Raw genomic sequence first — 27,700 nt, forward strand, 5'->3', positions numbered from 1 at the left:
GCTCGTTCTCTCTCTCTCCTCCCTCTTGCGCTCTCTCCTCTCTCTCTCTCTCTCTCTCTCTCCACTCAGCGCGGGTGTGGGACGGACAGGCACCTTCATAGCCATCGACCGGCTGATCTTCCAGATAGAGAGGGAGAGTATGGTGGACGTGTACGGCACCATCCACGACCTGCGCATGCACCGGCCCCTCATGGTGCAGACAGAGGTCAGTCACTGCCCACACCGGTCTACATTTCAGCATGTTTCTGGGTTTAATACAGGCCTACTGTACAATACGTCACTGTGGTTAAAAGTGGAAGTTATGCTCCGTCTGCTTATGGGGTTACTAGGTGAAAATGTATTGACATCTGAACGGTCAAGTTGGCTTCATCCTAATTGTAGTACATTGTGTGATTGTCTTACAGGAGCAGTATGTGTTTCTAAACCAGTGTGCCATGGACATCATCCGATCCAGAACTGGAACCAACGTGGATTTAATCTACCAGAACACGGCTGCGCTCACCATCTACGAGAACGTAGAACCCAGGAAGGATACATCAAAGAATGGCTACCACCACGCGTAGGCCTCTGGTCCTCTCGTTCCTCTCTCTATTCCTCCCCAGTCGTCCTCCACTCCCCTCCTCCAGTATCAGCCAGACAGGACTGTAGAGACGAGCTTAGAAAAGGGAACGTTTTTTCATAGACACACTGTATTTATTGATCTAGTTTTTTGTAGTATTTATTTGGTAAACACGTTGTGGAAGTAGGAAAAATAACAAGGGAGGTAACTGTTCAGAGGAACAGACGCACAATTTTCATCCAAAGACCAACAATGGAATGTGTACAATTATATTTTAGAGATGTAATTCTTATATTTCCATATTTTTATATTGCTGATACTTTGAATGTCTGCTTGCTCTCTTATTGTGATTGTTGTAGTATTGTCAATATGTTAAGAATACTTGCTCAGGTAATATATGTGAAAGGATGTGTGGTTATACTGTGTGAGATGTAAATGAATACAATATATATATATATATGTATATTAATATCAAATTAAATGCAGATCCTGTGTATTGTTAAATGGGCCCAATGTTGTGTTTGCCAGATATCTCCATCTTTAGGTAGGGATTAGCACCCAACATAACAATTATACAACCATTTAAAAAAAAAAAAAACTCTCCTCTCTTCTGAGCCTTGACGTGCTCTCCCAAGAGTTTCCACTAGGTGGTGCAATTATATTTTTCTTCATGTACAATGTCTGGACAAGCACAATATACTGTTTTAGAGGAGGAGAAGAGAACTACTCCTGGCAATAGGCCTATACAAATATGATTTAGTATTATATACGTGAAGTCAAATGTTACACTTTCACTCCAGAGAATTTGGATATCTCAACGAGTTTAAAACGAGGAGTTTCGTGAGAACCTTTTGTGTTTTTAAGCGCTGTTCTGCGTAAAGCACTGGATGCATTTACGTTTTTACACTGTCGCTTTTTAAATTCTCCTATAGCTGTCTAAGGCTGGTCTACATATTCTTGAGGTGATCATGAGAAGTGATTGAGAAACCGCTGTGGGAGCCTGTGGCCCTCCTGACTGTTGAAACCCACTTTGTGCAATACGAAATCATCAATCACAAAACTTCAGTCTGTAAACTCAGCTCATCTCTCACCCTCAAAGACTCATGGGATACGCATTATGAAATGCTCCCCTACTGTATGTTCTATAGAAAGGGGCTCGTGTAATGCTTTGCTTAATGTCTACTGGTGATGTTTCTATCATAGGAGCAGGAGAAGGTTTGCAGTCATTGGGGCAGTTTTCCATGAGGCAATTTGCACTTTTCGGAAATATGTGGTTATATATATATACATGAATTCATGGGCCCTGTCCAGAAACAACCTCTACTCCCTAGATCAGAAATAATTGGATTGGTAAAAGCAACATGGTAGTGGCTCTACCTAGCTTTTCCGATAGTGATATGCTTGGTGGATTCTTCTGGTCAAAACGACACAAATATCTATAAATGGCTTGGGAATAAGGGATGTTTCTGGATATAGGTCATAGATTTATAAATCAGCTGTGGTTGAAATTAAAGCCACTCTCCTGATACTGTTGTACTGTCTTTGTGTCACAATGCACATGGCTGACTCTGCAAATACTCTTCCTCAGAGTTTTAGGGCGTTTTATGGAGTGGTGTAGGAATTGTGTTACAATTGCGGTGTGATACACTATGTGACGCTCGCTGGTACAATGCAGAGGACGAAAAGGTCGAGGGGTTCTATTTGTATCCTTCCGTCTGTCCATCCTGGGATTAAAGATGTTGCACTCTTTTCTCTCTACAAGTGTCAGCTTCTCTGTTCCACCATATGCCCACCATGTCCATGGCGTTGACTGAGACAACGGCCCAAGCTTTTGTTCAATTAGGCCACACTAACTGGGGTCAAATACTTCAGTTAAAGGTTCATTGAAAACGAGCAACAAACTGTATCATTTGGCAAACACGGTAGTTAGTCTGCGTTGAATTCTTTGAGGTAAGCACTAGAAAGTTATCATTTTGCAAATGCCTCATGATCGTTGGCTGAAAACGGGACGAGGGGAGGACTGTTTATTGTTGAGCCTTTCACAAAGGGTCATTGTTACTTTGTTCAGAGAGAAACAGCTTTTTAAAGTTATTTTGATGGAGCCATGTCCCTAGACAAACCTCAGTGCTCTGGGGGCCTCTAGGCCATGTTGCCGAGTCAGGGGTTAGTACAATGTGGCCACAGGTATAAAAAGAAAGGTTTTAAACAGGTAGGATATCAGTTCCACATCAAGAGCAGCAGCAGCAGCAGCACAGAGAGACAAAATGACCTCCACCGGCATGAACATGAACAGCAAAGTATATTTTAGTGCATATATAAATATACATTTTCCTAGATTGTTAGACTAAGAGCTGTCTTGTACTCTAGTGTCAGAGCACAAGGCAACCATAATTGCAGAAACCTGATTACTAGCGGGATTGGGCAGGGCCCAGAACGTAGCAAATCTTTTTTTTTTGTACATTTGAATGGTTCATAAAAAGGATTCCTGCTTATTTTCAGATCACCTTCTACGAGGACAGGAACTTCCAGGGTCGTTCCTATGAGTGCATGAGCGACTGCCCTGACATGTCCTCCTACCTGAGCCGCTGCCAGTCCTGCAGGGTTGAGAGCGGCTGCTTCATGGTCTACGACCGCCCCAACTACATGGGAAACCAGTGGTTCATGAAGAGGGGAGAGTACTCTGACTACCAGCGCATGATGGGAATGAACGACATCAGATCCTGCCGCATGATCCCCATGGTAAACCCAATAACATTTCGTTTGTAGCATTTTATGCCGTTGATTTCAGAGAAACGTACACCTGTGTCCATTCCCTCTATATGTTTACAATCTACGACGCTGCGTTACCCATTTTTGTCGGGAAGTTCCTGAGCTGTGCAGATTTCTCAGTAAAACATGTCGTTTCGTCACGTTACAGCACAGAGGATCTTACAGGATGAGGATCTACGAGAGGGAGAACTTCGGAGGTCAGATGCACGAGATGATGGACGACTGTGACGACATCATGGGTCGGTACCGCATGAACAACTGCATGTCCTGCAACGTGATGGACGGCCACTGGCTCATGTACGAGCAGCCCCAGTACAGAGGCAGGATGATGTACATGAGGCCTGGAGAGTACAGAAACTTCAATCAGATGAGCATGGGCTCTATGGGCATGAGGTCCATGAGCATGAGGCGTATCAATGAGTCCTGTTACTAGATATTGCTTTACTAATGTAAAGAAGAGAAGCCATTGAATAAAATGTATATATAAAAAAAAAAACTCTTGCATATATCTATTTTACCCTTTAGCCAAACCCCTTGACAGGCCATACTGAAAACATGCAAATATGTCATATACCTACCCATTCTTATTGACCCAAGGAATACATAAAACACTAAACAATAATACAAAAATCCAAATGTGGTTTATTTTATTGTTCCTAAAGTCTAATTTCCAGTGTCTTTTCACACACACAAAAAAATGCATATTACAATAATGATTCCAGTGTCTGTGAAACAATATCTTAAAGTTCACTTTCGTTTTCCCCGGTTCTCTGATTATATGAGTGAGACGTATCACATATGGGGATTCGCTGAAGGCGGTTCACTATGAAGAACTAATCACAGGAGGCAGACAGGTCAAGTGGCGAATGAGATGAGCCCTCCCTCCTTATAAGGCGCCACTCGCCTCCGCCCTCTGGTCAATCTCAAGCATGCCTCGATTCCTCGCGAGCAGAGAAATGCGGTGATATGTCTCACTCATTATCAGAGAACCCGTGGTTACAAAAGTAGCCTTAAGTTCTCTTTCAAATACTGATGTTGACGTATCACATGTGGGGAATCTTTGCCAACTCCCATATCTCAGAGAGGCTCTCCCAAAACCCAGGGTAATCCCAACTGCATTACCCCGCAGAGGCTCCGACACTGAGGATAGAATGCGCTAACGAAGGTGCAGCGATTCCATTCAGTAAAACCTCATTAACATATGAGGGGCGGCCCGACATGTCGCATTGCAAATCTCCTACAAAATGAGATGTCTGTGAAGAGTTCCCAAGAGGTAGCCAATACCTCTCTCTGGGCCCTCAGTGGGCTGTAAACCCACTTGCTATTATCAGTAAATATAAAAGCCTCCACTATCCAAAGGGAGGCAGGGAAAAACAGAGGCAGAAATGGAGTCAGGAAAAAAAAAAACACGATTGACAGGAGCTGAGGCACACGCTGGACGCTCCTTACTCTGGACACCTCATTCTCCCTCACCCTAACGGGGCATTCCAGGAATCCGGGGGCTCATGTTCACCTCCACAGTTGCCGCATTTCACTTCACCTGGCATACGGTACTCTTCCCTTCGGCACACACTTGACACATGACCAAATCGTTTACATTTATGACACAACAAGGTATCTCATTAATCCTAACTTTATATGAGAAGGGAGAGACTCCTCATCAAAGAACAGTAGCCTGGAGGAAGTGAATGTCTTTTCTCCGTCCACCGTACAGGTCAGTCGACGGGCACCAACCACTCCATCGATGTCGTCGGTAATATCCTCTGCCTTTATTTCTTGCTCCACCGCAGAAAGAACCCCCTTGGTAGGCCCCCTGCTACCAAAAATCCACTATCTGTTTTAGTCTTAAAACACGTTCCGTGGGCACACAAAGAAAATCGAAATACAACCACTCCCTGTGACTCTCACCAACGCCACACGTTCCTCTCACACATTCCAGATTTTCCTCAAGACGTTACATGGATTTCCCAAGTAGCGGTGACCTAAAACCCTAAATCGGACTAAAAACTAGTCTAGGCATTTCCTATTTTACACAACTTTTACATCTCTTGCTTCTCATCTTCTTCGCCACAGTCACCCACTCATTCTCACTTTCTGTGCTATTAGCTTCTCCCGACTCACTAGCAGTTTCAAACAAAACCTCAGTTTCCGCCATCTTCTCCGCATTTCCTCTCCCCTCTCTTTCTTCTTCTCGTTCTTACACCGGGCGTCTCGTCGGCATCCTTCAGACACCAGATTGACCGGTGGCCAGCGAGTTGCGCCTTGTGAAGGAGGGCTCACACCTGTGTCCGACAGACGTTGTGTGATTGGTTCTTCGTCGGGATCCCCCTCCAGCGAATCCCCACGTGTGATACATCGGGAAAACAAGTACTCGAAAGAGAACAGATTTATAGAGACCGGACTCATCTGTATAAAACGTGAAATAGCGGAAGGAGATCTGAGGGATGAAAGTATCATTGCAGTAGACCGTAGAGGTTATCTTGCATTTAGACACTATGCTCTGCGCTGGCAGGGAGAAAGGCACGCTGTTGATACTTAAAAGGACTACTGTTCTCTTGGAAATAATACTGTAACTTGCTATTCTAATGAGTTGAAAATCAGAATACAGACATGCTACTGGCTGACCTTTTCACAATGCTCTACGGCTTGAGGACCTCCGGAGATGCGTACATGGAAAGATAAAACGATAGGGAATATAAAGAAGGGTTGCAGTGACACAACATGCCAAGTTAACACTCAGAAGGCGCACACCTTTAGTGCTTCTACTAACCGTTCTAGAGTAGCAATTTATTTCTACATATTACTCTGATATTGACTGGAGCTTGTAATGCAAGTATTAAGGTTTCAGTGCATTGTTCTCATTCAAAGTCATTCATCGACCAGAACTTGATTTTAGATACCATTGGAATGGACAAGACCTTACACTCTAATGCAGAGATGAACGCACCTCCCTATGTTACAATTACTACTTTAAGATGGCTTTAGTTCAGCTGCACTTACTATGTGAGTGTTTGAATACTTTAAAAATCACATTATTAATCAGCAGAGTATTTTCAAACTGGGGGCACCTTTCTTAAAAGGTGGCAAATTCATAAAACATCTGTAAAAAAAAACTTGAGTGTCATATCTTACACACGATGTTCCAAAAATATCATATTACAATAATGGCACTTACAATGTACAAATGAGTTCTTCCTGTCCTATAAACAAGTAGCAAAGAAGAAGAAGAAAAAATATCTACAAGATAATAACACAGACCAAAGGCATTGACTTGTTTTTTTTTATGTTTCTGCATCTGTGGGCAAACACAACTGGGCACTTAGTCTTACTGATTCATGAGGTCAGCGTCACATCGTGGCACATCTGGTGATAGAAAAGTCTTCAATCCCAACCTGCTGTCTGATGCCGCCTGCACTGAATAACTACAGACAGTGCCACTTGGTGGCCGTGCTGTGAAGTGCATCGTTTTGTTTTTCCAACTCACTGCTGCATGCTGGGACATGTAGTTTCACGCTGTCCTATGGGATTTAGTCCAACACTTTCTTCCCTTTTTCCCTTGGGCAGGCAACTGTCTGCGGGCAGGCAACTGATCTTCATATGAGTTTAGGGGTCCTGTGGCCTACTGGAATGGGTCATAGTGACCCTTGAATCCCACATATGGTATTAGCGCAGTAGCCCTTCTTCCTTGGTTGTCTACCTGGAATTCCATCCAGGTCAGATTGAGGTTTCGTTGCTACCACTGTTGAGAGAGACAGAGAGAGTTTTTAAAGTCAGAAAGTGATTGACATATTATCCAACATATCTGATAGACATGCAACATGGCTGCCAGTATCTCGTTACCACTCACTCTGAGTCTGAGTCTTGGGCGTATTGAACCCCGTTGACACCATTGACCAATGGCGACATTGTCGTCCTCGTCGTTGTCATGACAAACCCGTTGCGCAGGTCCTGTGGAGACAACGGAGGGCATGGAGGCACGGGTGGGCGAGGTGGGGGTTTGATGAGGACCCGGTTTCCCCCGGTCACAGCGCAAAGACGGGGGGAGACGGGAGATGGGGGGATAGGGACTGGGGTAGTTCTGGGGGAGATGGTGGGGGGGTTGTAGTCGCTCAATTTCTCCCGCAGGCGATTCTTCATGTTCTTGTCAGTCAGCGGGGGAGGGTAAGTGATCTTGTTTTTCAGAATGCCTGACAGAGGATGCAAACACGCGCACACAAAGGGTGAGTGTACAGACCACAGTCAGTCATGCAAGTAAACACACACAGAGGCACACACACACACACACACACACAACTTATTTGGATAGCAAAACATAACACAGAACGTTGACATGGGGATTCAGTCGCACAATTCATTTGATTTGGAACATTCTTGAAAAAGGTCAATTATAAAGGGCCTGAATGGTCAGATCGGAGTCTGTCTCTCTCTCTCTCACCCCTTCTCTTCTCTGTCTGGTTGCTGTCAGGTGAGCTGGGAGGGGCGCTACCGTTCTGGGAGGGTGACTCCCCATTGCCTTTTCTGTCCTGGTGGAGCTTCACGTTGACCTTGGTCTCCATACGCAGCGTCTCCAACCCGCAGGGCTCCTCGCTCTCACTGACTGTCGGCGGCTCAACTGGCCGGTGAGGTTTCATGTGATTGGCCGCCGTATCCACTACAAAAGTATCAAAATAAACTGTTTATATGAGATTCGCCTAAAAATGAATCTGAGATTTTATGTCATATAGTTCTATTGAAATCCATTTGTGTGTGTGTGTGTGTGTGTGTGTGTGTGTGTGTGCGTGCGTGCGTGCGTGTGTTTGAACTTGAGTCCCGTTACCTTTGGGTGTACTGTGCTGGGGCGGTCTCTCGTTGTTCCACCTATGTTTGCGGCTCCCTCTGTCATTATCACTGTCTGAGGAGTGGGACGAGGCGTAGGAGCTACTGTGCTCATCCACCGAGAGCTCGCTGTCCGAGTCCGAATCTGTCACCACGGAAACACACGAGCTATTACTTACGATCGGACATCTGAAATGTAGGCCCAAGCAGCCAATGGCATGACATGTATCGGGATCAGACTAAAAACAGATGGCATGCAGTTTGTGCATAAGACTCGTACTATCTTTCTTGGAACGCTTGCGGATGAAGATGGAGGAGTCTCCCTCCCCACTGTGACTCTTTTTGGCTGAGCGGGAGGATGTAGTATGCTTTTGCTCCGAGCCATTCCTGTAGGAAGAAAGAAACATGATGAGTACAGAAATAATCATTTGAACATGAACAACAATTTTGTTCCAGTCGAACTAGGGTTGCAACATTCCGGTAACCTTCCCAAAATTCCCAGGTTTTCCCGAAATACTGGTTGGAACATTCCTGGAATCAGGGGGGAATAAGCAGGAAATCCAGAATCCTCCAATAGGGCTTTCTTAGAAAGCTGGGAATATGGGAAGGTTACTGGAGTTTTGCAACCCTAATTAAAACCCAGTTTCAGTACAACCCAACTGCCACCCAGTGAGTTACCTGGCCTGGCTGCTGCTGAGGCTGTGGGCTGATCTGACCGTGCTTTCCAGGGAGGCAGTGGACTCTCCAATGGCCGTGCGGTACAAACCGTCCTCCTCCGTGAACGAGTACTTACCGTTTAAAGAACGCTGGGGGCATCAAAGAGGTAGAATGTGGGTTGAATCGTCACCATCAGCAGCATCAGGTAATGTTTATGTGATCCCCTTTATGTTGAATATCTAGTATTTATCTCCATAAGATCAAAGGGTCCGTGGCTGGGTTTCTACTGAGCTAACATATGGCATTGTTTTAAGAAGGTCACACCAAGGTCATACCATTTAGAAATGTAGGACCCCTGTAAGTATGAAAGAATGATCATCAAAAAAATGGTTGCCCTGAGAAAAGCCTCAATTCATCGGGGGAAGGACCATACAAGGTGTTCGAAAGCGTTCCACAGGGATGCTGGCCCATGTTGACTCCAATTCTTCCCACAGTTCTGTCAAGTTGGCTGGATGTCCATTGGGTGGTGGACCATTCTTGAGACACACAGGAAACTGTTGTTGAGTGTGAAAAACACACCAGGGTTGCAGTTCTTGAAACAAACCGGTGCGCCTGGCACCTACTCCTGTGTAACATACCCCATTCAAAAGGCACTTAAATCTTGTCTTGACCATTCACCCTCTGAAAGGCACACATTCACAATCCATTTCTCAATTGTCCCAAGGCATAAAAATCCTTCTTTAACGTGTCTCCTACCCTTCATCTACACTGATTGAAAGTGACATCAATAAGGGACCATAGCTTCAAATTGGATTCACCTGATCATTTCTATGTCATGGCAAGAGCAGGTTTTCTTAATGTTTTGTACACTCAGTGTATGCTTCCAATTATTTTTCAAACTGATACTGGGCTACCTTCAGACGAGTCTTGTGAGGCTTGTGGGCATCCTAGAGAAAAACAACCGACCGGTCTGTTTTCATGGAAGTCTCACCTTTCGGTATTAGGGAAATGTGTATTATGCTAATTCGATTATCGACTCTAGGGGATTTGAATGTAGACAGGTTTAGTACACTTAGATATTGACTGATGTGTACATACCGTGAGTAAAGTGGTGCGGGTGGCAGTAGAATCTTCCACGATGGACTTCTTCCCTGTCAGGACTTTCTTCAGGTTGATCCTCACCTCCTTGTTGAAAATACAGAGGAAGAAGAAGATGCACACACCCTGAGAGAGAGAGAGAGAGAGAGAGAGAGAGAGAGAGAGAGAGAGAGAGAGAGAGAGAGAGAGAGAGAGAGAGAGAGAGAGAAGGAGAGAGAAAGCGCAAGAGAGCGCAAGAGCGAGAGAATTGCATGTCAGATAAACAGAGCCAATGTATTTCAGGGATTTTGAAGTACTTTTTTATGACAAGGCAAAAAGACAAATACCTGGAGGCAGCTGAAGATGGCAAAGAGGTAGTGGAAGGAGAGTACATCACTATTGACTGCCATGAGGCCCAGGAGCCAGGTAGCACTGATGAGCAACAGGAGGACGAAGGCTATGCGTAGAGAACAGCTGGAGAGGAGAGGTTGTTATTTTTGAATGGAATCCAGCCGACACGTTGTGCCAACTATTTTTTAAACCCTATCCTGTTTCGAAGTACTCACATTGCTCCAGACTTCTCAAATGTCCACTGTCTCTTTCCGCACGAGGCCTTGGCGGCCAGGAAGAATAAAGTCATGTTGACCTAAGGGAGATACATGAGATGGAGATGAATAACAGCCATAACCAATACAGTATAGTACAACAAATAAAGAGTGGCAGAAACACACACTCACCAGTACTATGATAGCGATGGGCCCAGCGATGCTCCAGATGAGTGTGTCGTGGACAGAAAGCCAACAGAAGTCTGGGTTACCATAACCCTGAGGATCCAACCCTACTGCCAGGCCTACAAGACAGGAAAACACATACAGTTAGTCAATTCCTTTTGAATTCCTGTCAATTCAGGAACTACACTGAAATTCCAATTCCCTTCAATGCTTTTCAATTAGGAAAATGTGGGATTCGAATTTGGTTTAGTTTCCCGAACTGACAGGAATTTGGGGGGGGAATTGACCCCATCCCTGGCTTGAAGAGTACAGTGCCTTCAGAAAGTATTCATACCCCTTGACTTATTCCACATTTTGTTGTGTTATAGATTTTACACACAATACCCCAAAGACAGCGAAAACATATTTTCATACATTTTTGCAGATTTATCAATAAATGTTAGAATCATCAAGGATTACAGCTGGGAGTCTTTCTGGGTAAGTCTCTAAGAGATTTCCACACCTGGATTGTACAATATTTGCAAAAAATTCTTCAACTTCTGTCAAGTTGATCATTGCTAGAGAGCCATTTTCAAGTCTTGCCATAGATTTTCAAGCCGATTTAAGTCAAAACTGTAACTAGACCACTCAGGAACATTCAATGTCATCTTGGTAAGCAACTCCAGTGTAGATTTGGCCTTGTGTTTTAGGTTATTGTCCTGCTGAAAGATGAATTTCTCTCCCAGTGTCTGTTGGAAAGCAGACTGAACCAGGTTTTCCTCTAGGATTTGGTCTGTGCTTAGCTCTATTCCGTTTCTTTTTATCCTAAAAAAACTCCCTCGTCCTTACCGATGACAAGCATGCCCATAACATGATGCAGCCACCACCATGCTTGAAAATATGCAGAGTGGAACGTTGTGTTGGATTTGCCCCAAACATAATACTTTGTGTTCAGGACATAGAGATGATTCCTTTGTTACATTTTTGTCCGTTTTACTTTAGTACCTTGTTGCAAACAGGATGCATGAATTGGAATATTTGTTATTCTGTAGAGGCTTCATTTTCACTCTGTCATTTACAGTGCCTTGCGAAAGTATTCGGCCCCCTTGAACTTTGCGACCTTTTGCCACATTTCAGGCTTCAAACATAAAGATATAAAACTGTATTTTTTGTGAAGAATCAACAACAAGTGGGACACAATCATGAAGTGGAACGACATTTATTGGATATTTCAAACTTTTTTAACACATCAAAAACTGAAAAATTGGGCGTGCAAAATTATTCAGCCCCTTTACTTTCAGTGCAGCAAACTCTCTCCAGAAGTTCAGTGAGGATCTCTGAATGATCCAATGTTGACCTAAATGACTAATGATGATAAATACAATCCACCTGTGTGTAACCAAGTCTCCGTATAAATGCACCTGCACTGTGATAGTCTCAGAGGTCCGTTAAAAGCGCAGAGAGCATCATGAAGAACAAGGAACACACCAGGCAGGTCCGAGATACTGTTGTGAAGAAGTTTAAAGCCGGATTTGGATACAAAAAGATTTCCCAAGCTTTAAACATCCCAAGGAGCACTGTGCAAGCGATAATATTGAAATGAAAGGAGTATCAGACCACTGCAAATCTACCAAGACCTGGCCGTCCCTCTAAACTTTCAGCTCATACAAGGAGAAGACTGATCAGAGATGCAGCCAAGAGGCCCATGATCACTCTGGATGAACTGCAGAGATCTACAGCTGAGGTGGGAGACTCTGTCCATAGGACAACAATCAGTCGTATATTGCACAAATCTGGCCTTTATGGAAGAGTGGCAAGAAGAAAGCCATTTCTTAAAGATATCCATAAAAAGTGTCGTTTAAAGTTTGCCACAAGCCACCTGGGAGACACACCAAACATGTGGAAGAAGGTGCTCTGGTCAGATGAAACCAAAATTGAACTTTTTGTCAACAATGCAAAACGTTATGTTTGGCGTAAAAGCAACACAGCTGAATACACCATCCCCACTTTCAAACATGGTGGTGGCAGCATCATGGTTTGGGCCTGCTTTTCTTCAGCAGGGACAGGGAAGATGGTTAAAATTGATGGGAAGATGGATGGAGCCAAATACAGGACCATTCTGGAAGAAAACCTGATGGAGTCTGTAAAAGACCTGAGACTGGGACGGAGATTTGTCTTCCAACAAGACAATGATCCAATACATAAAGCAAAATCTACAATGGAATGGTTCAAAAATAAACATATCCAGGTGTTAGAATGGCCAAGTCAAAGTCCAGACCTGAATCCAATCGAGAATCTGTGGAAAGAACTGAAAACTGCTGTTCACAAATGCTCTCCATCCAACCTCACTGAGCTCGAGCTGTTTTGCAAGGAGGAATGGGAAAAAATGTCAGTCTCTCGATGTGCAAAACTGATAGAGACATACCCCAAGCGACTTACAGCTGTAATCGCAGCAAAAGGTGGCGCTACAAAGTATTAACTTAAGGGGGCTGAATAATTTTGCACGCCCAATTTTTCAGTTTTTGATTTGTTAAAAAAGTTTGAAATATCCAATAAATGTCGTTCCACTTCATGATTGTGTCCCACTTGTTGTTGATTCTTCACAAAAAAATACAGTTTTATATCTTTATGTTTGAAGCCTGAAATGTGGCAAAAGGTCGCAAAGTTCAAGGGGGCCGAATACTTTCGCAAGGCACTGTAGTTTAGTTAGTATTGTGGAGTAACTACAGTGTTGTTGATCCATCCTCAGTTTTCTCCTATCACAGCGATTGAACTGGAACTGTTTTAAAGTCACCATTGGCCTCATGGTGACATCCCTGAGCGGTTGTCATCTTCTACGGCAACTGAGTTAGGAAGGACGCCTGTATCTTTGCTGTGACTGGATTTATTGATAGTGTAATTAATAACTTAACCATGCTCAAATGGGAATGTCAATGTCTGTTTTTTTTATAGATTTTTTTTTCAATCTACCATTAGGTCCCCTTTGTGAGGCATTTGAAGACCTCCCTGGTCTTTGTGGTTGAATCTGTGTTTGAAATTCCCTTCTCGACTGAGGGACCTTACATTATATAATTGTTATCTGGAGTACAGAGATGAGGTAGTCATTCAAAAATCATGTTAAACTTATTCTGTGACTAGTTAAGCACATTTTTACTCCCAAACTAAGTTAGGCTTGCCATAACAAAGGGGTTGAATACTTATTGTCTCTCAAGACATTTCAGGCTTTCATTTTTAATTCATTTGTAAAAAAATTCTAATGAAACATAATTCCACTTTGACGTTATGGGGTATTGTGTGTAGGCCAGTGACACAAAATCTCAATGTAACCCATTTTAAATTCAGGCTGTAACACAACAATGCGGGAAAAGTCCAGGGGTGTGGTTACGTTCGGTATGTTTTTTCCATGCATCTGTGTCCCCCTCTGTCTTTGTGTGCATAAAATGAGCGGGAATGTATTTGTTTGCATGCGTGTCTGTGTGTCTGTCTGTGTGTGTGTGTCGGTGGGGAGTGTGTGTGAGAGAGAGAGTGTATGCGTCTCACTCACTGGTGATAATGGCAGGAATGCCCCAGCCAATGGCATAGTAGAATCTCATGTGGCCATGGTTGATGTTGCGGACCTCAGTCAGCATGCGGTAGATGTGAAGTCCCTCCACGAACATCCAGGCAAATGTACACATGTAGGAGTAGTGCAGCAGGATGGCTACCACTGTACACGTGAACTGAGGGACAGAGTGGTTGGGAAAGATGATTAAAGACCCCGTTTTAAAATAAATCTGTGCCAAATGTCTGTTGGGCCCTCTGTGAAATAAGTCGGGTTCAGTAACTTCTAATCTATAACAACAGAACACAATGCGATCGCTAAGGCCAACTCCACACATTGCCAGACAGAAACATAACTATTATTATCCAAGATAAAGCCACTAAGATGATCAGGCACAGCCAATACAGTCACAACTCACTACCATTAAAAGACAAATGCATTTCAAAGTTGTGGAGGGGAGAGGAGACCCAAGGCTAGCTCTGTAGCCTTCCTCTTGGAGTTCCCCTCCACACAATGCTGTAAACCAATATATTTACAGTAGAGACTACTTTTTATCCTGCATGTATATCAATAAGTGGAGAGTCTATAATAAAGAAATAAGACAAAGAGAGAGTGTTTTTTGGGGTGTGCCTCAGGGTCACGTGCTAGGCCCTCACCACATTCTCAGTCTGGTTGATTCCGAAGAGGAAGACGAGCTCAGAGAGGAAGATGGACACCACCAGGTTTTTGTGGATGCTGTGGAGGTTGGAGTGGAGCTTCCGGAGGATGGCCAGGAGGAGGAAGGTGATGAGGAGGGCCAATAGCGATGCTGACACAGTGGTGTAGGTGATGATCTTCAGGGGTAGGACCTCCCCATGCTGAGGAGGTAAACACAGAATAGGAGGTCAGATCAAATAATCCAAGTTATAAAATAATAACATTAAAGCTGACCTAGTGTGTGGGGTAGAGGGCTCAGGGCAGTACCTCTCTTTTGGAGATGTCCATGAGCACAGCAGAGCTGGACATGTGACTGCACTGGCAGCTGATGTGAGTACTGTTCCTGAACACCAGCTCACACCCCTTGGCAGACCAGCCTCCCGTTCCTTGAACCCTGGACACAAAATAGAGATTGTTGGGTATGATTTTTTTTCTCAATTTTTCAACAGAATCTAGCTAAACTCCATTGTAAAACCTATGGTACAGTGGTTCTTCCAGTAAAAGTTGCGTTGTACTGCAGGACACCTTGCGAGCTTTCATTGTCAGCCATTGTTGCCATTAATGCTAGTTAGTGCTAGTTTGACCACCAGGGGGCATATTTGAGAAGCATTTAACAGTATTTAATATTGGCTGTGCTAGAGAATTTAAAACGTTTTTTTTGCAAGAACATGGTAAATGGGATTGATTTTAAGAAATGTAGCTTAATTCACTTGATCTCTCTCTCTCTCTCTCTCAATGCTCGGCTATGAAAAACCAACTGGCATTTACTCCCAAGGTGCTTACCGGTTTGCACCCTCCTATAACCACTGTTTATATTATTGACCCTGCTGGTCATCTAAGAATGTTTGAACAACTTGAAAAATGATCTAGGCTTTATGGCCATGTACTCTTATCTCCAACCAGTTCGGATTTAAGTTTAACTTTGTATGACTGGCACCTTCAGTGAGAGGTCTATGCTTTGATTTTTAATCATTTCTGCCTTCCGAATTCATAGTCATTATATAAATAGGCCCATGTGCACCTTCATCAGATGAACCACAGCGTGTCAGCTAGAGCGCTTTAATTCACGAATGCATTAAAACAACCAATGTCAGCCTTCAAACGCTTTATTATCCAAATGTTTAAAGTGCGCGTGGGCGACGGAGAGAACGCATTTGACTGTTAGCGATTTCAGGAGGAACGGAAAATTGCGTGTCAATTCATAAACCATGTGCCATCGAAAATCTCTTCCCAACTATTTTGCAATCTACATGGCTCTTGGCCAATAATTACATTTAGAGGATTGGGGGATTCTAAATTAATATCTAAGGGGCATTTTAGGTTAGGGCAAATCTGGAAAATGACATGCGCAAAAGACCATGGTTATATCTGTACTTTTAGAGAATAAACTACATGGCATCCAGGTCAGGATAACCAAAACATTTCTTTATTAAAGTCTATCAGAAAGACTGTTGCTACTTATTTATTTTGATCCAAAGCCATGAAGGAGTGAGTCACTCAGTTTTATGTAGGTGCCGCTATATGACTGTGCCATCAACTTGATTACTTAGCAGACATAACTTGCTTATACACTGCTCAAAAAAATAAAGGGAACACTAAAATAACACATCCTAGATCTGAATGAATGAAATATTCTTATTAAATATTTTTTTCTTTACATAGTTGAATGTGCCGACAACAAAATCACACAAAAATGATCAATGGAAATCAAATTTATCAACCCATGGAGGTCTGGATTTGGAGTCACACTCAAAATGAAAGTGGAAAACCATACTACAGGCTGATCCAACTTTGATGTAATGTCCTTAAAACAAGTCAAAATGAGGCTCAGTTGGGTGTGTGGCCTCCACATGCCTGTATGACCTCCCTACAACGCCTGGGCATGCTCCTGATGAGGTGGCGGATGGTCTCCTGAGGGATCTCCTCCCAGACCTGGACTAAAGCATCCGCCAACTCCTGGACAGTCTGTGGTGCAACGTGGCGTTGGTGGAACCTGCTGAACCTGCTTTCATCTGTGAAGAGCACAGTGGCGAATCTGCCAATCTTGGTGTTCTCTGGCAAATGCCAAACGTACTGCACGGTGTTGGGCTGTAAGCACAACCCCCACCTGTGGACGTCGGGCCCTCATACCACCCTCATGGAGTCTGTTTCTGACCGTTTGAGCAGACACATGCACATTTGTGGCCTGCTGGAGGTCATTTTGCAGGGCTCTGGCAGTGCTCCTCCTGCTCCTCCTTGCACAAAGGCGGAGGTAGTGGTCCTGCTGCTGGGTTGTTTCCCTCCTACGGCCTCCTCCACGTCTCCTGATGTACTGGCCTGTCTCCTGGTAGCGCCTCCATGCTCTGGACACTACGCTGACAGACACAGCAAACCTTCTTGCCACAGCTCGCATTGATGTGCCATCCTGGATGAGCTGCACTACCTGAGCCACTTGTGTGGGTTGTAGACTCCGTCTCATGCTACCACTAGAGTGAAAGCACCGCCAGCATTCAAAAGTGACCAAAACATCAGCCAGGAAGGATAGGAACTGAGAAGTGGTCTGTGGTCACCACCTGCAGAACCACTCCTTTATTGGGGGTGTCTTGCTAATTGCCTATAATTTCCACCTGTTGTCTATTCCATTTGCACAACAGCACTGTTTTAGTAAGGAATATGCTAACAGTCCAGCTACAGTTTCTTCTGACACCCCCCCAAAAAAACAAGTGTATTTTTTATGGGTGTGCGCTGCAGGACAGAGGAATAGCAATTCTTAAAACATTGTTCTAAATTCAATCACCTTCTTCATCCTCATCATTCAGTTCATTGAAATTCAATTTCGAAGTCTGTGCACAATTTTCTATTTAGGTTTATATCGCCCGTTCATTGTCAGATAGAGACACATTTAGCACCTTGGGACCCAAAAGCATCATCAGTGCTCTAACTCCCCCTTGTGGTGGTCTGGAGCAATGAAGCAGTAACGCAGGGTACCGTACTAAACCACAAATGACCTCGAAGTGTCAAAACTTCTAATTGAGGAACCACTTTATAAATAAGAGCATTGATAGGTATACTCATCCTTACGCGATGGAATGATTCCAGTAGACACAGACAGGTTTGGTCCTCTCCTCTGTCTCCAGTAGTCTATATTCCAGGGTGATGGGTTGTGCAAGAGGAATGGTGAAGGGTACCCTCTCACTGTGAACCACCGTGCTCACAATTGGGGTGTTGATGATGGGCCGGTTGGGGAGTCTAAACACACACACACACACACACACACACACACACACACACACACACACACACACACACACACACACACACACACACACACACACACACACACACACACACACAGGTGACGTGTGTTTACATTGACTGTAGTATTCCAAAATACATTCTTATCGAGAATGACTTACCGTAAGGTTCTGGTTACAACTGTGAGGCAGGACCACAGCAGTAAAAACATCTACCACAATGAAAACTAGTCCAAAACAAAAGGACACACAGTAACACCCCCTCCCCCTCCTTTTTGTACATTGCTGCCACTCACTGTTTATTATCTATGCATAATCACTTCACCCCTACCTACATGTACAAATTACCTCAACTAACCCACACACACTGACTCGGTACCGGTACACCCTGTATATAGCCTCATTATTGTTATTCTTATTGTGTTACTTTTAATTTTGTATTTTTTTTTTTTTACTTTAGTCTACTTGGTAAATATATTTTTTGGAACTGCACTGTTGGTTAAGAGCTTGTAAGTAAGCATTTCACGGTAAGGTCTACACTTGTATTTGGCGCATGTGACAAATAAAGTTTGATTTGATTTGACTAACAGCACTAAAAGCATGATAGAATTGAACCTCCTTGTACACACACACACAACTGCAGAAACGCGCACACATTCTATACAAGGGAACTGTCAAGGAGAGAACAGTTGTTTATGTGTTCTGTGTGCGGCGAAGCACGTCGCATGTCGTACACACGGCACTGTGTAAGATCTTTGAATTATACACTAGACAGCATATTTTAAAGACAACCAACGTGTTTTATGTGGTAAGACTGAGGAGGAAATGTAAGAAGTACCTCAGGCTCCTACGATCAATGTCGTAGTTTTCAGGCAAGAGCTGTCCCAGGGTCCTATAGATGATCACCACGGCAACAGGGAGAGGGCCTGGGACCTCAGCGTGACGCTTCTTCTTGGCAGACGCCTGGTGATCGACAGTGGAGGAGTCAGTGGACTCAGTCTGGACAGGAGAGGCATCTGTGGCTGTTGCTATGGGGTCGTCTGTGGCTGTTGAGTCTCTGGCTGGTGCCGTGGAGACTGCTGTAATGATATTATGACAATAAATGAATGAATGAAATCAATCAATCACACACACATATAAAAAAACACTACCAAGACTGGTTGAAGAACTTGACAAACGGTTGACGCAGTGCAACAGCTCAGACTTAATTCATGGACTATTACGTTATGAAGGCTGCATGGTGAAACCCAAAAAGTCCATGCCGTATCCACCCCTTTAAGCCCACCTTTAACCCCCACCGGCTGCTCGTGCTGTGTTGGGAACTCTGGGAAGTGGACGGAGGACTCCATCTCTTTTGGATAGGCCTGGATCTCTTGGAAACGCGGGATGTTTGCCTGTTCTGGATTGGACGAGTCCAAGTAATCCGCAGAAACAACTGTGAGCACAGAGAGAGAGAGAGAGAGAGAGAGAGAGAGAGAGAGAGAGAGAGAGAGAGAGAGAGAGGTTGTTAATTATGCTTGTCACACACCAGAGGTATTGGTGGTACAGTAGACTATTTTAGGTTATGTAACATCACTTTGCATGAATTAGCCATGCAAATCAGGTTACTGCAAGAAAATAATTGTGTCGTTGCACTGCAGGTGGACTCACTCATGTTGTCCGTGACAACAGTGAAGGGTTTCAGGTAGGTCTTCCTCATGTTTTGGGCCAGGGTTTGGGCGTACTCCTCAAAGCTATGCAGAAGTAGGGCCGTGCCATCTTCGAAACGCTGGATCTGCTCCCAGTGCCCCTTGTTAGCAGGGTCCAGGATGGCACTGCCCGCTTGGACCATGTTCTAGAATATTTACACACATTTGTCATCCACCTACGGCATATCTATACTATGCAATACTCTGCATTCACCAATGTCATACTGTGCCATACTGATTAGTATGGTATCATTCCTGCATACATCAGCGACAAACAGAATCCATAATCTGTATCATATATCCCAAATGAAGCATGTGAAATCAATGCCAACAGAACAGAGAGAAAGGACGAAAGAAAACAAAAGAAGGAAAGGCGAGCTGCCCTATACAGGAAGGGGGGGTCAATATACAGACATCATCTCATAACATCACCTGTGCAATCTGGCCCCACGCCCAACCCCCCCTGGGGAACTACTACTCCCAAGTCGCCCATTGGTCCAATCACTCAATAAACTCCACTCTGATTGGTCCTTGACCCCCTAAACCGTTCCAGCTGCACCTTCTGGTATCTAACACACCCTAAAGCGCTGGGGCTGGTGCCAAGAATGCACACAGTTAGCCGTTAGCGCCCAGCATGGTCATGGCCTTAATAAAGCTCATAGAGAACATGCTAATCATTGCACTGTATTACTTCCACATAATAGGCTCCGGATCACATTCCCTATAGGGGGAGGAATATCCAACCGGGGAAACAGGCTCTTAGGAAACCGGTACCAGCTATAAGCAGGATTTGGGGAAACTATTAGTTACTTAAAGCTAACAGGATCCTTAAGCAGTTGAGCTATTTAACGAACAATGTGGGTCATTCTTTCAACCCTGAGCGAGTCTCCCGAAACTGTGCTGTGAGAGGAAATTGGGGTGGATGTAGTATGACAGAGAGCTTGAAGGCATGTCAGGGTATATTTCTATGAGTTCATATGAGTTCCTGATGTCAACGAAAAGAGATGCCAAAGAATCGCTAATCCTGTCTACCTTCTTATTTCACCTCCAACATCATTTTGAGAGTTGAGGAAGTGCACTACGTGGCACTTGCGTATTCAACACTAGTTGAAGCATGTTTCTAGCGGCCCACCTCATGGAAGTGGACGTCTCTTGTGGCGGCCATGTCGAAGCCCAGCTGCTGGCTCTCGTACTGCAGCAGGCGGGTCAGCATGCTGTAGGCCGTCTTCACGTCGTTGCCCTGGAGGGCCGCTGTGCGGTTGGTGGCGCTCCGCAGCCTGCTGGCCATGCCCTTTGACCTCTCTCCGTCCATCCTGGAGCTGTTGAGATGCAGCTCCTCGTCCTGAAGGTGAGAGGTCAGGGAGACGTCAGACAGGTGTCTCGATGTTAAAGGAGGGTTTTAATCTCAATGGGACTTCCCGGTTTGAATAAAAGTTTAAACCTCTATTTTCAGCTGAGAGAAGGTGAGAGAGGTGCAATTGAAGAGATCGGGAGGCAGCCAGCCATTCTCGTCGCTGCAGTGGCGGATGGCCGTGCCTAATGGGGAGGAGCGAGGGTGAAACAGGGATGGAGGGGAGGAGAAAGAAAGGGGGGGAGAGAAGGGTAAGGAACAGGACCGATCGTGAAGATTCTCTGTTGACCTCTTGCCTCTCGGCTGACACGGTGAGGAAATCAACAACAACAACAGTATAAACATTATAAAGTCTGGAAAAATTCCAGTGAAGTCTATGTAATTCCAATACATTTTTTCACATTCTGAAAAGGCTTGTTGTGCTTACCAGTGGATCCCCTGGGACACATCATTGCAGCGGGTTGTCCAAACTGGGTCGTTGGCCACCAGATCCCTGCATCAAAGGCTTTGGGACAGCCCTCATACACAACTAGTGAAAAGAGAACAACCAAGCAGAAACTATCTTAGATCCGAAATTGAATGAATGAGTTAGTGAGATGCTACAAGAGCTTCCAGGTCCTAGGTTGCCTTACCCACGCACCCGCTGGAGGTGACCTCAGCGAAGGGGTTGTCACAACGGTTGCACTGGCGCCCGATCACGCCCGTCCTGCACTGACACTGGCCCGTGTGGGGGTGGCAGGAGCGTGACATGGCGCCGAGCTGGAAACACTCGCAGGGGTAACAGGTGTCCCTTCCCCCGGGCCGGTAGTAGTTATCCTGAGGGCAGGAGAGAGCATAAACTAAGCATACAACTCAGGAGGAAATTGGGATAGCTAGCCATCATGCCCAAATTGGACTTCGACAGAAGCGACTGAGTATGTTAAACACTTTTCAGTACCTTACAGCGGCACTCCCCAGTGGTCTTGTTGCAGTCTCGGTAGAACCCTTTGCTGACATCACAGCTACATGGGCCACAGATAGGGTTCCCCCACCAGCCGCGAGCACAGGGTAGGTTGGCTCTGGAGAACAACAGAACAAGGTGTTATTCCCCTTAGAACCCAGCTTATCATAGCAAGTATGGACGGATGAATGGAAACCGTGAGCAAATCACAAGGGACTTGGAATGCTAAGCCAATGCCAAAACTTTCTATAAAGCTGTTTGACACCAACCAATACCAAAGCCAAGGGGCAACAATTAACAAAACCAGATTACTGCAGATGTTGATGGAAGGTGCTGAGTGGTACAGTAGGGGTTAAGTGGAGTTACTGCGATAAGCTTGGAAACTATGTGAACCGCTTCAAGAACATGGCACAAACAGCAGAACCAGCACCAATTCACATCTCAGGCGAGTTAAAAAAACAGAAACTAAGAAAATCCCCAAACAAAAAAAACGAAACTGGCCTTAGATCAGTTTCTAGGGATCTCAGTAATCAAATCAAATCTCACTTGTTCTGGCAGTACTGCCCGTAGGAATTGTGGCCACACTGGCAACCGTAGCCATGGGGGGAGCTGGGCTGGTGGACGCAGGTGGACACATGCTGACAGGGGTTCAGGAGGCACGCGTCCACACAGTCACTCCCGAAGTATCCTGGGGGAGGAGGGGGCATGAATAGGTACATTTCCTGATGAAAATGTGTGTGCTTGCTTCAGCTTTCTAAAGGTATTTTTTAATGGTAGTGAAAAGGGTCTTGTCCGGGGAGGGGGGGGGGGGGGGCTTACCGGGGTGGCACACACAGGTGTGTGAGCTCCAGTTGTCAGTGCAGCGGCTGTGCTCGGGGCAGGCGCTAGCAGTGCAGGGGTTAGCCACCTTACAACCCTCCTCCACCCGGATCTTCTGACCCTGACGCATGTTAATATTAGCCAGGTTGGTGGAAGTCTCGCCCATCCGCACGCCCTGGCAACGCAGGAGAGGGACGCAGGAGAGGGACGCAGGAGAGGGACGCAGGAGAGGGAAGGACCATCAGGGTTGTATTGTCGTAGAACGATTTTGCTTTCCAAAAATGAGTATATCATAGACAAATGGTGTGAGGCTCACCTGCATGCAGCCCTTGAGTCCGTTCTGGACCGTCCCATCCTTCTTCATCAGGCCCCCCACAAACAGACTCCTCAGCCTCAGGCCTGGCAGCTCGTTGCCTATCTCCACTGACCTCTGTGAAAGGCACCCACCCATAAAACACTACCACAGAGACCACGTGTATTGTGTATCATATTACACTTGGTAATACACACATTCAATTCACAAACGAGTACAGAACAGGAAACTACACACAAATACCGTGCAGCCAGTCAGTCAGCGCGTACCTGGAACATGCCGTAGTTTAGTGACACCAGGGCCATGTATTTGATGTCCTTCCCATCTTTGATACTCTTCAGCTCCACCAGGACGTGGTGCCACTCCCCGTCGTTCACCCTGACCTGAGGGAAGTCCAGCAGGGCCACCCGCTTCACCCCCAGGAACACCTGGAAACGCACGTGTTTGCCGCTGATCTGGAGTCAGGGAGAGAGGGAGATGGTGGAGGGGGAAAAAACAGATGGAAGGCAAAGAACCGAGAGAGAGAGAGAGAAAGACAGGATGGCAGGAGAGAAAATCAGGGGAGAAAAGAGAGAGCGAGAGAGAGAGAACACGATGTTTAGTCATTTAACGGCAGCATATTAGCTTAACGTCACTAGGGCATTAGCTTGGCCTTTTACTTTGACAACATGGAGGCACTGTATGGACTCTGTACTGCCCCGCTCCACTCACCAGGATGTGTATCTTGGAGAAGTCTCCAGCGTTGGCCTGCAGCAGGGTGCCAGAGCTCTGCCTGGTCCTGAACATCAGACCCATGTACCAGGGCACGGCGATGGTTACCTCTGGCTCGCGCCACCACACCAGGGCTTGGCCGTCAAAGTGCTGAGGGGAGGGCATGACTGGAGGAAGGGTGAACAGATAGGGAGACTTCAGTTGGAGAACCAAATAGATTAAGAAGAATACAAGTACAATTTTGACTTAAATCACAAAAGGACATCGGTAATAGCACATGAGAGGCCAGAATGACTAGGCCCGTTCTAGGCCTTGTTCCAAAAAATCTGGATAAACCCTGACCACAAAGCCATTGTAACATATCCAGGGGGCTATCATTACCATACAGGTAGCTATTCTGTGTGTTTGGTCTTGTAGAGGATGAGCTCAGAAGTAAAAGTTGTGGATAGAGTCTGTACTTGTTTATTGCTTCCCCTACAACCACAGCTTCTACAGGAAATGGTGATTAATACTGTGTGCGTGTGTGTGCTTAAATGGGGATTAATATGGGTGTGATTCACATTCATGCTATTGTTCATTACACATGCTGTACATACACGCAGATCATCAGTATCAGTCTCATAAGAACACAGATTTAGTTGGGATTGAGAAACACCCAACACTCAGTAATTAGCTGTATTTTAAAGCCTGAGACATATAGAGGCAAACCCGGGTTACAACAGTGTTTAACACCCACTGTGCCCTTTTTGAGGTACTTCTATGAATTAGGCCAAACGAAGCTTTCTGAAAACTTAAAAGCCATCAGAGATGTGATTTCCTTTTCCTGCTAACGGGATTTGCGTCAGAAAAGTGGAAAGCATTGGCTCACAGTGTGCCTTACGCTCTGACCACGAGCGCTCTCGTCGCGTGTGCGAGCTTTGCAAAAATAAATGTATACATACATGTTATTCAATCGCTGCACCCACACTGCTCGCGCGTGTCTGCGTAGCCAGGCGCTAAAATAGAACTGTACCACTGCCCCATATGCTTCTGGGTAATAATCAGTTCACCAATGAGATGTGGTGTGGCCCTGGACCAAGTGTAAATACAGTCATTTTGAAATGCATCCTTCCTTCCTTCCATCCTTGTTTCCTTGAGGATAGCTACTTCTATCAATCAGGCCAATTGAGATCTGTGATTACCTCAAGCCGGCCGGGACAGAAGAATGCAGTATTCCAACATGGCCAGTGTTAGGGTCAGTGTGTGTGTGGAATGTAGGAATGTCGAGATTGACAGGAAACTTGGCCACCTTGACCTCTACTGTCTGTTTCCTCACCGCTAGCCTTGTGGAGCGTGGCTGCGACATTTCATTTTGAACTCAATTAATGATGAGACACACAGTAAAACACATACTCACAGGGCACATGCATACACACGCGTACAGGGAATCCCCCCCCCCCCCCCCCCCCCAAAACAATATATATCCAAAACACGCACTTTCCCTAAAATCAATTACCTTGTTCACAGTTCTTCCCTCCGTAGCCTAGGGGACAGCCACAGGAGTACGTGCTCCACTTGTTCACACACATTCCTCCGTTCAGACACACACTTTCAGTGCAGAAGTCCTTCTTCGCTGTGCACCCTGAATACAGGCATGTAATAATCAGAGGCATCAATAGAGGCCAAAAAATTGAAAAAAAAAAGATGTTGAAACATCAATATTATGTCACACATGTAAGGAATAGCACAGACCTGCGGCCGTGCCGTTGTTTGCCACAAAACTGGCCATGTCCACAGTCTTGCTGTCTATGGTTAGGTCTCTCATGCAGCCCACAAAGTCTCGGTTCCGGACAGGGAAATCCTCCGGCAGGTTGGGAACGCCACCCAGGAGTAGGGGACCGGTGAGGTCCAGGGACCTAGAGATGGACAACATAGAACAACTATCACCTTGTGTATGATTCTGGATCCAGAGTCAAGGACATTGGGTATGATTGTGATTTGAGTGACACTGCAGTGCACCAGCCACACTAGAACATTGAAATGAACATTGTAACATTGAGGCCGTATTGTAGCAATATGCCGCCACACAAAATAAACACACAAAACCAAACGCAGAGAGAGAGAGAGAGGCTGGTCAAGCCACTTACAACTACTTAACCCTTTGCATTAAAACCTTTACTGTTTAGTGTGACCTATGCTGGCGTAACTGACACTCAACACAAGTTGTGAAAAATGCACCACAGCCATATAATAAACTGCTCTCTATTGGGAAGTCTTGTGATATACAAACTTGTCCAAAGCAGGGGACAGACTTACATTTGAATAAAAAACATTTGCATAAGAATAAATATGTTTTTAAACAAGTAAAAAAAATACTTATACAGATGTAGGTTTTTATGTCTGCTGTATAGGAAAAACAAATGGCAATTGCTGTCACAACTTTCTACTTGCAGTGCAGGGTGGCATGATGGGTGAAAAGCTAAGCTTGGGGCTGGATAAACCCGTTGAGACTCTGCACTCACTTCTTCTGTCCTGTCTGCATGCCCTGAGCGGCACAAGAGTAGTTGCCGATCTGGCCACCAAAGCGAATCGCCATGGCGATGTCGCAGTCGTCCACGGCAACGACTGCCACCTTCTCATCTGATGGTCCGTGAGGAAAGCCAAGGCGTCCAATGTTGGGCTGGAAAGAGAAGGGAGGTCACATGACATTTAAGGTGACAGCAGCTACTAAACTAAGGCACGAATATCCAGAGCGAAAATTTGGGCTTTCAGCCATACATTTGAGGTATCATACGGCAGCGTAGCCTAGTGGTTAGAGCGGTGGACTTGTCAAATCCCCGAGCTGACAAAGTACAAATCTGTTGTTCAGCCCCTGAACAAGCCAGTTAACCCACTGTTCCTAGGCCATCATTGAAAATACGAATTTGTTCTTACTGACTAGTTAAATAAAGGTAAAATAAAAAAATGTACTGGAAGGTGAAAAGCTTCTCGATGTATAATGAAGGAGGTCATAGTTTGATAGCGGGACACTGGTGGGTGAAGAGATACCATAGACTGAGAACGGCATTTCGTGTCAAACCCTCCCCCGGGACCACAGTTTCCACCAAGTGGCAATAACAATTGTAGATCTTTGATAGCAACTGTCAGTGTTAACCCCACTGCAACTCATCTCACGGCTCTGCCCTTTTCCAAGCTATTAACACCACATTCGCATGTTCCACCTAGTTGTCCCCAAACGGTGTCACGTTCTGTGACCTTCTCTCCCCTCAGTGTGGATCTGTGCGTGCAGATACAGAATCTGTATGGGGTCGATTCCGACTTGAGAATGTATGCCTTTCCTACGCACGTTATTACTATACACTTCTCAGTATTTGGTATGTAGACTGACCCATTCAGTCACGTAAAGTGCTCTGAATGTGTGGCTACATTCAATGGCTGAAACCCTCCCACTTGCTGGCCAACATTCTATAGGGTTTTCAGTACACATATCTTACGCCATCCTTTTAAAACCTCTTCAGGATCAGTGTGCCCCCCCCACCGTGGGACGGTTGAGCTAACGTAGGCTAATGCGATTAGCATGAGGTTGTAAGTAGCAAGAAAATAAACTTCAGTTGATTTAGTAAATATTTTCTAAACACTTGATTTTTCTTAAAACTGCATTGTTGGTTAAGGGCTTGTGAGTAAGCATTTCACTGTTGTATTCGGCGCATGAGACAACCACAATTTGATGTTGGAAGATTAATGCACACGGAATTATAATCACGAGAAGATCGTTCAATAGTAGGCTATACCCTCGTCTGTTGCCTGCACTCACCATGGAGCTGTGGGATGACACGGCCAAG

General features: G+C 45.2%; 3 protein-coding genes across 8 annotated transcripts in view; 2 read left to right on the forward strand and 1 right to left on the reverse strand.

Moving 5' to 3' along the window:
- The window catches only part of LOC110492579 (protein tyrosine phosphatase receptor type J), a 66,124-nt gene extending 63,809 nt beyond the window's left edge, over positions 1–2,315 (forward strand). For all 6 annotated transcript variants that reach the window (XR_016487407.1, XR_016487410.1, XR_016487411.1 and 3 more), the window contains 2 exons: positions 70–205; positions 405–2,315. Coding sequence is in view for 3 of the 6 variants with exons in the window: in XM_021566992.3 (XP_021422667.3) it covers positions 70–205; positions 405–563 (295 nt within the window). In the remaining 3 variants the exon portion in view is untranslated. The remainder of the gene's footprint in view (positions 1–69; positions 206–404) is intronic.
- Positions 2,316–2,756: 441 nt separating this feature from the next.
- LOC110492604 (gamma-crystallin M2-like) lies at positions 2,757–3,824 on the forward strand. The gene is made up of 3 exons (XM_021567035.3): positions 2,757–2,856; positions 3,059–3,298; positions 3,477–3,824. The coding sequence occupies exons 1-3, from the start codon at positions 2,824–2,826 to the stop codon at positions 3,759–3,761; spliced, it is 558 nt and encodes a 185-aa protein (XP_021422710.2). The 5' UTR covers positions 2,757–2,823; the 3' UTR covers positions 3,762–3,824.
- A 128-nt stretch (positions 3,825–3,952) lies between these two features.
- The window catches only part of LOC110492612 (cadherin EGF LAG seven-pass G-type receptor 1), an 83,268-nt gene continuing 59,520 nt past the window's right edge, over positions 3,953–27,700 (reverse strand). The window contains exons 6-35 of the mRNA XM_036951766.2: positions 26,381–26,538; positions 25,611–25,774; positions 25,375–25,500; positions 23,880–24,046; positions 23,438–23,623; positions 23,172–23,285; positions 22,856–23,030; positions 22,583–22,724; positions 22,034–22,154; positions 21,729–21,912; positions 21,524–21,625; positions 21,187–21,281; positions 20,878–21,087; positions 19,708–19,891; positions 19,343–19,492; positions 18,896–19,136; positions 17,885–18,052; positions 15,092–15,218; positions 14,785–14,985; positions 14,132–14,306; positions 10,615–10,727; positions 10,444–10,523; positions 10,225–10,351; positions 9,899–10,024; positions 8,822–8,949; positions 8,424–8,530; positions 8,145–8,288; positions 7,764–7,979; positions 7,176–7,515; positions 3,953–7,067 (exon numbers count right to left, since the gene is read on the reverse strand). Of these exons, the coding sequence (XP_036807661.2) occupies positions 7,043–7,067; positions 7,176–7,515; positions 7,764–7,979; positions 8,145–8,288; positions 8,424–8,530; positions 8,822–8,949; positions 9,899–10,024; positions 10,225–10,351; positions 10,444–10,523; positions 10,615–10,727; positions 14,132–14,306; positions 14,785–14,985; positions 15,092–15,218; positions 17,885–18,052; positions 18,896–19,136; positions 19,343–19,492; positions 19,708–19,891; positions 20,878–21,087; positions 21,187–21,281; positions 21,524–21,625; positions 21,729–21,912; positions 22,034–22,154; positions 22,583–22,724; positions 22,856–23,030; positions 23,172–23,285; positions 23,438–23,623; positions 23,880–24,046; positions 25,375–25,500; positions 25,611–25,774; positions 26,381–26,538 (4,596 nt within the window). The 3' untranslated portion in view covers positions 3,953–7,042. The remainder of the gene's footprint in view (positions 7,068–7,175; positions 7,516–7,763; positions 7,980–8,144; positions 8,289–8,423; positions 8,531–8,821; positions 8,950–9,898; positions 10,025–10,224; positions 10,352–10,443; positions 10,524–10,614; positions 10,728–14,131; positions 14,307–14,784; positions 14,986–15,091; positions 15,219–17,884; positions 18,053–18,895; positions 19,137–19,342; positions 19,493–19,707; positions 19,892–20,877; positions 21,088–21,186; positions 21,282–21,523; positions 21,626–21,728; positions 21,913–22,033; positions 22,155–22,582; positions 22,725–22,855; positions 23,031–23,171; positions 23,286–23,437; positions 23,624–23,879; positions 24,047–25,374; positions 25,501–25,610; positions 25,775–26,380; positions 26,539–27,700) is intronic.

The sequence above is a fragment of the Oncorhynchus mykiss genome, chromosome 2 (assembly GCF_057628025.1).
Source record: "Oncorhynchus mykiss isolate SJ-2025 chromosome 2, ASM5762802v1, whole genome shotgun sequence".
NCBI classification, from domain to species: Eukaryota; Metazoa; Chordata; class Actinopteri; order Salmoniformes; family Salmonidae; genus Oncorhynchus; species Oncorhynchus mykiss.

Bases quoted from the DNA above. Each gene is read 5' to 3' on its own strand.
- LOC110492604 (XM_021567035.3), top strand. From the start codon at position 2,824: ATGACCTCCACCGGCATGAACATGAACAGCAAA. The intron at 2,857-3,058 runs GTATATTTTAGT...GCTTATTTTCAG, and splicing joins GCATGAACATGAACAGCAAA to ATCACCTTCTACGAGGACAG. The intron at 3,299-3,476 runs GTAAACCCAATA...GTCACGTTACAG, and splicing joins CCTGCCGCATGATCCCCATG to CACAGAGGATCTTACAGGAT.